Here is a 10,000-nt window from a genome sequence, read left to right on the forward strand (position 1 = left end):
GAGCAAAAACAATGGCTCTGCATGCTCTGCACGTGCGTTTTACATTTTGGTACATTTCTTTGCCGTCATCTCCTAAATGACGACGTGAAATGACCAAACTCAAGGTTCTGTGGAGGACGTTAACACATGACGATGAATTTTCAGATCTCTCTCTACGCTTCCAACCCACTCATACCAGTTTAATTCCTCGATAGTTACTACACATTTTTAACGCAAACTGACATGGAATAGTTTTGTAGTGATATGAATAACGCGAACTTGTATTTTTAAATGAAGTCCTCGTAGCCGTCGTCGTCCTCGTTTCGTAAGCTCCCTTTTTAAATTTGAGGTTTTGACCGCGTCGTTAGCATACAAATGTGAACCTTGCATTCTCCATGTTTACTCTGAAACCGCTCGTACCAAGTTATTTTTATGATACTTCGCCCACATTGTACGATGTGAAGGAGATTAGATAACTGTGAAAGTAACCTTTTCGTCGACGTCGACGTCGCCGTCGCTTTAACATATTAAGGAGCTTACGAAACAGGACTACGACGGTTACGAGGACTTCGTTTAAAAATACAAGTTCGCGTTATTCATATCACTACGAAACTATTTCATGTCGTTTCGCGTTAAAAATGTTTAGCAACTGTCGAGGAATTAAACTGGTATGAGTGGGTTGGAAGCGTAGAGAGAGAATTGAAAATTAATCGTCATGTGCTAACGTCCTCCTCAGAACCTTGAATTTGGTCATTTCACGTCGTCATTTAGGAGATGACGGCAAAGAAATGTACACAAATGTAAAACGCACGTGCAGAGCCATTGTTTTTGCTCACTAAACCTATTGTTTTGTAGCGTCGTCGTTGCCGTCGGCGTCGTCGTTTCGCAAGCTCCCTATTAGAGAGCTTACGAAACGACGACGCCGACGGCAACGACGACGCTACAAAACAATAGGTTTAGTGAGCACAAACAATGGCTCTGCACGCTCTGCACGTGCGTTTTACATTTCGGTACATTTCTTTGCCGTCATCTCCTAAATGACGACGTGAAATGACCAAACGCAAGGTGCTGTGGAGGACGATAGCACATGACGATGATGGAATAGTTTTGTAGTGATATGAATAACGCGAACTTGTATTTTTAAATGAAGTCCTCGTAGCCGTCGTCGTCCTCGTTTCGTAAGCTCCCTTTTTAAATTTGAGGTTTTGACGGCGTCGTTAGCATACAAATATGAACCTTGCATTCTCCATGTTTACTCTGAAACCGCTCGCACCAAGTTATTTTTATGATACTTCGCCCACATTGTACGATGTGAAGGAGATTAGATAACTGTGAAAGTAACCTTTTCGTCGACGTCGCCGTCGCTTTAACATATTTTAACGTTGGTGATATTCCCATCCGCTTTTATACTAGATATACACTTGGAAGGCTATGTATTTTTCATACACTACAACAACTTAAAAATGACGACCGAGAGGTCAAGATGTTATATTTCTTATCGCTTTTTTTTTTGTAGATTTACCAATAATTCCCGAAGTCGACCTTGCATTTGCAATCAGTGCCAATTCTGCGCAATCAGAAGCAATCTTCCAAAAAATGAAAGATGTCATTTCCGATGTAGTCGAAGAGTATGGCAAGGAGAGAGTTCATTACAGCGTCATCATCTTTGGGTCCTCTCCAGACGTAAAAGTTCTGTTCAGCGATAACTTCGCAAGCGATGAACGTTTGAAATCACACGTTCAGTCATTTTCCAAGGCAACGAACTCCGCACTCGATGCAACATTGCAAAAGGTGAAGGAGATATTTGAAAACCATGCGCGGCCCGGAGTGAAAAGAGTGCTAGTGGTTATAACAGACAAAAAATCTGATAGTGATGAAGAGGAGTTAAGAACGAAGGCCGCTCTGTTGGAAGATGCGAAAGTTAAAGTTATAGCCGTAGGTTTGGGGGAGGAAGTCGACAAAACGGAATTGGAGACTATTACAGCTCGAAAAGATAATGTCATGGAGAAACCAAGTGACGTTCCTTCCAAGAATTTAGCAAAAGAAATCATGATAGAAGTGTTAAAAGGTAATACAGCGCTTTGGCATTATTAACTATTTGGTTTTGCAATCGTAATTTTTTACATAAAAAACTCTTGTCATCAACCCAGGTTTCTGTTACTCGTACATACTTAATTGACCACTCCCCATAATGGACTTTTAAGGACCAATGAAAGACAACGAAATGACAGAACTAAGAATCCCAAATTGCCCGCAGGCAAACCAGTTGGCTATTTGCAAGTGCAGCGGAGAAGCTGAACAGGGGACTATCAAGAACAAATTTCAACGTATTGGGGAAACGGGTCTTGAAACCGGGTTCTCTAGATCTCAAGGCAAGCGCCCTAACCCCTGAAAAGCAATGCCTCATCCGCTCTTATTAATAGCCATTAGCCACTCTTGATGTAACAACTGTAGGGATTTCTAGTCCGACCATGAGACCTTGTTAGGGGTCACATATAGTCAACATGCTGGGAAGCAATCTCAATGATTTGGTTCTCCTAATAGCATAAACAAATCGTTGCCTACAAGGAACGGAAAAAAGAAAAGTGTTACGAAAGGTTACTTTTCTGTTTAGCATCAACACAAAACTGATGACTCTCTAGGGACTTTTGTTATCATTGGTGCTGGAGCGCTTGCTTTCCAACACCAATGAAAATGATAAAAGATCAGTTTAGGCACGTGGCGAGTTCCTGTAAAAAGCTAAGTTCTTCCAGTACGAGGCGAGGACGGGTTATAATTGCATGGGATTTGAATCTCGTTCAGTCTGACTCGGATTTGGATGCCTTGAAATGATACTACAGAATGGTTAATTGTTCGAGAGGCACGTTTTTCGTTTGTTCCTCGACCTTGCACTTATGTCCAGTTTAGACCCTAATTCGATGCACGGCCAATTTTGACATCCAACACGAAGTGACCCTTTAAGTCTAAGCATTTGCTGCCTATTTTATCGAATGGATTCTTTGTGAATAATCAATGAATGTAATGCATCTCATCATCGTCATTATCTTGGGAATTCATCACTAGTCAAGTTTCGAACAACTGGAACTTCTAATTTGGCTAGTCGGTTCCACAAATCTGATCATTTATAGATATAAACGAAGACATTGTGTATTGCAGAAGGCACAACATCTGGTGAGAAACTGAAGCTCAGTGTTCTAAACATGAACGGTCTGAAAAAAAAAAAGACTCCTTGGAGAGGGACAGCGGTTGAAGACTAATGCTCATGCGCTCCTGTGATCAAGGGCACTTATGCATATCATTGTCATCGTCATCGACAATATCATCAGCCCACTTCTGTCGCGATCTGCGGCGCATGCGCAATTGCCTTCCACTGGGTTACATTCATTACACAACTACCCTACTAATTGAAAGCGTTCGTTGATAAGTACTCTAATGAAGAAAAAAATACGAACACTGCCGGCGTCTCAATTTGACGTACCTGTGTTTTTGGCTTTTGCACTGCCTCAATTTCACTAATCTTTATTTATTTCTTTGTTTTTCTGATGTTGTACCAGAAACAATATTCGCGCCAGAAATGGACATCGCCTTTGTTATCAGCAGTAAAGCTGTGGACCAGGATAAGAACTTTGAGACAATGAAAGAAATCGTTAAGGGCACGATTGAGAAGTTCGGCTTGTCTCGCGTCAGGTACAGCCTGATAACATTTGGTGAGACTCCTGATGTTAAGATCAGATTCGACAATGTGTTCGACTATGAAACTGAAATTGTTAGACTGGTGGACACTGTGGAGAAAGAGTTGGGAGATGCAATGCTGCACAAGGCCTTGGAAGAAGTACGTTACCTGTTCGCTGTAGCTGAAGACACTCGACCCAACGCAAGCAGGATACTCGTTGTTATCACGGACAAAACGTCAGACAGCACTGAAGATGATGTACGGTTGGCCGCCAAGAAATTGTTGCATGATGGCGTTCGAGTTATTGCCATAGCACTTGGTGACGACTTTGATCGTGTTTCGCCAGAATTTATAAAACCGGATAAAAAGAGCTTCCCAGAGGATGTCGTGAAGCAGTTAGTGGATACAGTGTTGAATGGTACAGAAGCTGTTTGTAATTATCTAGCATAGCAATGTTTGTTTTAAGAACATCAAATTTCCGCGGGGCAACTATCAGCCGATAGTTCCTCGACAGAAACACTCTATTGTTTAAATAGGCAAGAACCAATCAAAATGCGAGAATAACTTGGGTTATTATATAAACACACGCACAAAGCAGTTTAAGAAAACAGGACCGCTGCTTGCCGTCTAAAGATTCACCTTCAATCGATGTACCATCGTAGTTTCCACCCATAAGCATAAAGTTTATGCTTGACTTCGCTACCAATGTTGCTGATTTGCTTTCTTAGTGATCGATGCAAGTTTGTTGCCGTAATCTAGAAAAACAAGTTAATACGACAGAGATACTCTTCTGTTTCTCGACGTAATGTCTCAACAGGCAATCAGGTATGAAAGGTAAGCCACCAACCAGTAACCTCCTTTCCTCCACCTTTGCGCCAGTTGGTATTGCTGTGGCTTGACGTCACTCGTTCGATCGCCCACAAGGTGGAGGCATTAGTCCGATTGAGGGATCCCTCAGAGTGACATAACTTGGGTCACCTTTTGGGAATGTTAGCGTAGCAAAACAGCACTAGGGTGATTGATAGTGGTGGCCTGCGTTGTTTTTGTATTGGATCAAATAATAGCTGAAATGGTATAATTATGTTGCTAACAACCATCTACTATTCCTTTTTTGTTTAGATTCAATTATTACAGAGAAGATCGACCTGGGATTTGCCATCAGCGCCACAGCTCTCAATGCTGTAGAAACCTTAACGAAAGTCAAGGAGACTGTCAAGCTTGTCATCAAGAAGTACGGTATAGGTGACATCCGATACACCTTGATCACATACGTTAGTGACGCAAATGAAGTGTTCAGCTTCCAAACGAACTTCACTGTTTTAGAGAGCTGGCTCGCGGCAATTGACCGAATACAGGTACAACAAGGAAATCCTGCTTTGGAAGAGGCGCTGCTGAAAGCCAAAGAGTTGTTCCAATCGAGCGCACGCAAGGATGCAAAGAAAGTTCTTGTCGTAATCGCAGACAAGTCACCGTTGGGAAACAAAAAAACCATAGGCAAGGAAGCTAAGGAGCTGGACATTGACAATGTCAAAGTTGTTCCTGTTGCGATTGGTGGAGAAATTGATGTTGAAGAAATCGAAGAGATCTCGCCGTATAAAGATGTGTTGGTCATTGTGTCTCAAGATGTTGATCCAAAGAATCTTGCCGAAAGCGTTATGCAGAAAGTGCTTAAAGGTAATTTCATGTTTCGCCAATTTAGACCATGTCATACAGTGATTTCAAGTACCGACAGCTAACGACTTCTCCATTCAGACAAGTTCGCTACTTTTTTTTCCATAAATTGAACAAATTAAAGACCTAAGATTGAAACTCATTTTGACAATGACAACATGAAGTCGTCTTAACGTTATCATCCATAGGGCATTTGGGAGTATTCTTTTAAAAATGGCATAGCCATGGACACCCCTATTAGAGAAAGGGGCCGTTAAGCCCCTTGTTGATATCATGATATGAGCGATTGAGAACTAAAAAACTATTTGGTGGTAATAGGGCTAATAAGACCAGACATTATTTTCAAATCTCAAAAGTGTTAATTAAATTGCACAAGGATATATTATCTGCTCTTGATATTTCTGATTTTCAGACTTCAGTGTCAATTTTGTGGCTGAGCCATCAACAAAGCAAAGCTGAAGTTAAAACGCCAAAAAAATGTATATAAGAATTCACTAACTCCTTAGAACGTCGACAAAGAGATGAAAATTGAAAATAGATTACCTAAAAAAAAAAAACGGCATGACTTATTTCAAGTTAATTACCATTCGCCTCGATAATGGTCGTTTAGGCTCAAAATATCCTTGCTTGACAAGAAAAGGAGTGTTTTTTCGTTGAAGGAATTTCACATCACCTTTTCGAGCTTAAGCTTTGTTATAAACGTAGAGTTACCGAAATCAACTCAATTGTTGATGAAAAATTCGTTCCAAAACGTGCAACCCATCTTTCCACAATCTCAACTAAAACCAACTGTGTTTTGAACAAATACAAATTCAAATATCATTTATCTAAATAAAAATTCAAATACCATTTCTCTAACCTTATGTTGTTTTCTTAGTGACACCCAAAATTCCGAAGCTGGACCTTGTTTTTGCGATTAGCGCTTCACCGACGGACAACAACTTTGGATTAATCCTGAACGTTGTAGACGAAGTAACGCAAAGATTCTTCAGCGACAAGGTCAAATACGGGCTTATTGTCTTTGGTAAGGATGCTTCCATAAAGGTCCATTTCCGAGATCTGTACACCGACCCCAGAAAGCTCAAGAAGGTTATTAGCTCTATTCCCTCTAACAAGGACGAACCCGCCTTAGATCGGGCCCTCGTTCTGGCCAAGAGTCTGTTTGAAAGTGAGGCTGCAAGGAAAGATGCTCAAAAGGTAGGTGTCTTTGCGTCTCTGCGGTTCTTGATAAGAAAAATTTTGCCTAGTCAGCCTTTCGTTATCATTTTTCGCTCCTTCTCTCGCTTATTCACCTCCTCGTACAGCCAGTCCTTCGGTCTGTCGTTTCTACATTTTTTCATACCTTCTCAAAATCTGGCCCCAGCATTGAACCAGAACAGCGATTACGAGCTCCCGACGATCCACCGGGGCGTTTTATCACGTAATTCACGGTATAAATCAAAGGAAGACGTCCAACCCCAGTGATGGGATGGTATCGAAAGCTTAAATGTCTTAAAACGTTTAATGTTGGAGTTTAAAACCTCGTTTATGTTCAAATCACAGCACTATTAATTAAATTATAAAGGTTGCACTTAATTCTCGTCGGCTGTTTTCCGGCTTCAGGTACTTGTTGTAATCATGGACTCCTCAACTGGAGGCGACAAGTCAGCGCTAGGGAAGGTAGCCAAAGACTTGATCAAAAATATTGTTGTAGTAATCCCAGTTGCCATTGGTAACAAGCCAGTTCCAGACCTGAAAAAGGAGTTCCCGGATGAGGAAGTAATAAATGCTAATGACACAGATCACCCAATAAAGATTGCTGACAAGATACAGGATAAGTTGGTTTCTGGTAAGTAGATACTGTGGAGCCCACGTAGATCAGCCCCTGTTGGCATAAAAATTGAGTTTAATTTAACCGCTATTTTCTTCCTTAGAGATGCCAATATGACCGTCGTGAAATCCTATGAGTGTTGTCTGCTCCATCATCGTTTTGACTTCTTAATATATCTTATATCTTAATATAACTGTTGCTAGTTTGGTTGTTGTACCATGGAGTTAAAAGAGACTCACTAAATTAGTTTTAGGTGACAAAGGTGCTGTCATACTGCTAGAACTGAAATGTCAAATGACGATGTTAAAAGCGAAGAGTTCCAGAGCGAGCTATTGGTAGCAGGTGTTATGAAGCTTCTGCGAGTATACACGCGAGTTATCGCGCGTGGACTGTCACGTCACCAATGTGGCCCAGGTTCGATTTTCAGACTTGGTGTCTCATGTGCGTTGGGTTTGGTGGTTGTCTACTCTGCTCCGAGAGAATTTTCTCTGGGTGATTTCTCCTCTCCTCAAAAACCAACCTACGATTTTATATGAATTGATTTTGTTTTATTTTTGTACAGTGCCTAGCGCTACACGCCACAATCATTATCAGTTCATTACGTGCCCAGTATCGCACTGTGCGAGACATAATGTTCTCCATTCTGGCCCTTTTTTTTGTTACCTGGATATCAGCCCAACCCGTCTTCCCCCAAATCTGTGCGATTCTTTCTCTAGGCAATATCTGCTCTAAATGTCGCTTTCATTGTCTACACGGCCTGGCTAACAAGCTGCCGTATTTCGATACTACTCCACTTTGCGTCGTGGCAATAAAAAATCGCGAATGATCTATAGGAGTCGAAGCTGTGAGCTTCTGATTATTAATTTGGTTGTTCTACCCCTGAAAATCCCATGGCTTCTTTTTGTACAGGTCACCAAAGTAGATTCACTTTTGTTTATTTATTTTTTCCAGCAACATCGAGGTTCCCAAGATTGGACATCGCCTTTGTAGTGAGCGCTACAGCTGTGACTGCCGATGAAAACTTTAAGCTCATCACCTCAACCATCGAGTCTATAATAACCGAACATGGCATCAAAAAACATCTCTACGCCATGGTGGTTTTTGGAAAAAACACCAAAGTGGTTCTTACTTTCGGAAAGGTAACTCAAGCTTCCCTGATATCAACCATAAAAAAAGCGCAGACACCTACTGGACAAGCAGATGTTGTCAACGCCCTGAAAGAAACCAAGAAGCTGTTTTTCTTACCCGAGGGAGGTGCTAGACCAGATTCGAGGAAAATCGTTGTGGTCATGATAGACCACAAGACTGTTAACTCGGGATTTGATATTGTCGATATAGTCACTGAATATGAAGAGGCCAAGGTGAGGTTTGTTACTGTTGTCATTGGAAATGAGGCTGATCCGGACGAACTTCTACCTTTGACCCCAAAGAAGGATAAAGACAACATTGTGAAAGTTGACAAAGATTCTGATCCGGACAGAACTGGAGACCTAATTTGGTCCGTCTTGGCCCTAGGTAAGCATCAAGCACTTATTTACGAAGATTTTATTTTTTACGACAATTTCTTGTAATCTCGCAAATTTTGATTGTCTAATTTGCTGTTGTTAATGAGAGTCTAGACAACGCTGCTCGCGTCATTTTGGGAAACAAACCAATCAGATTGCGAGAAAGTTGTAGACAACGCTTTCTCTTTTTTTTGTGTCACGATCTTGGTCACACTCTGAAGTAAACATTTGCTTTGACGTTGAATATTGTGGTAAAAAACAAATCGAATGTAGTTCAGCGTTGTCTGTGCTCTTATCGACAACGATGTTCGTCATCACAGTGGTTAAAATTTGTCGTGGACAGAATCGGCCACAACATTTTGACCACTGTGATGACAAATATCGTTGTCGATAAGAGTACAGACAACACTGAACCACATTCGATTTGTTAAATCGACAATCACTCGGGCTTTCTCGGAAAAAAATCGGAGCGTTCGTAACGGGAGTCGATTCCGATGACCTTTCGATCACTAGTTTGGATGCTGACATAAGCCCATCGTTTTCCAATCTATCAGCCAACAAAGCATCACTGAATATTCAGTTAGCCATTTCTGAAACTTTTATCGGAATTTACCAGATCATCTCTGAGTATTGACGCTTTGAAAATTAGACATTTTACGAAGAATGTATGAGTTCGTTAGCGCTTTTGCCACCCAAGAATTTCTCAGTTTTTGATGGCTAATAAGTCGCTCGGTATACTAAAAATTGGTTATTTGAGTTTAACACGTTCTTTCACCTTTTGAAGTCCATTTGTGAATGGCACGATGCATGATGACGTCAGCAAAGATTTTCCTGTGGCTCCCTGGAGCTAACGTTTGAACGACATTCCATTGTCTTATCCTGTATCGTGTTTTTTACCACAATTGCTTGTAATCTCGCAATCTGATTGGCTAATTTGCCGTCGCCGGTAAGAGTAAAGACAACGCTGCTCAACACCTCAATGTGTCACGCAATTGTAATAGCCGATCAGGAATGTTCATTTTGGGAAATAAACCAATCAGATTGCGAGAAAGTTAGAGATAACTCTTGCTGTTTTTTTGTGTCACGATCTTGGTCACGCTGCGCCTCGTGAGTCCACAACATTTTGACCACGTTGATGACGAATATCGGTGTCGATAAGAGTACAGACAACGCTGAACCACTTTCGATTTGTTAAACAGACAACGCTGAACCACGTTCGATTTGTTAATTCTAAATGAAGATACAGGATCACGTTATTTTATTAACACATTGAAAATCCAAACAACGGTCTTTTGTTGTCTGTTGGTAGCCTGAAAATGATTTGGAAAGACTATAGCGCTGCACAGAATTTATCCTTACATA

At 41.1% G+C, this 10,000-nt stretch overlaps 1 protein-coding gene across 1 annotated transcript in view; it reads left to right on the plus strand.

Annotated features, from left to right (window-relative positions):
- Positions 1-10,000, plus strand: part of LOC137996199 (uncharacterized) — a 260,410-nt gene that overhangs the window by 168,668 nt on the left and 81,742 nt on the right. Inside the window, exons 100-105 of the mRNA XM_068841623.1 lie at positions 1,496-2,047; positions 3,534-4,070; positions 4,772-5,326; positions 6,201-6,520; positions 6,926-7,151; positions 8,085-8,648. Of these exons, the coding sequence (XP_068697724.1) occupies positions 1,496-2,047; positions 3,534-4,070; positions 4,772-5,326; positions 6,201-6,520; positions 6,926-7,151; positions 8,085-8,648 (2,754 nt within the window). The remainder of the gene's footprint in view (positions 1-1,495; positions 2,048-3,533; positions 4,071-4,771; positions 5,327-6,200; positions 6,521-6,925; positions 7,152-8,084; positions 8,649-10,000) is intronic.

Source organism: Montipora foliosa, chromosome 3 (assembly GCF_036669935.1).
Source record: "Montipora foliosa isolate CH-2021 chromosome 3, ASM3666993v2, whole genome shotgun sequence".
Classification (NCBI taxonomy): Eukaryota; Metazoa; Cnidaria; class Anthozoa; order Scleractinia; family Acroporidae; genus Montipora; species Montipora foliosa.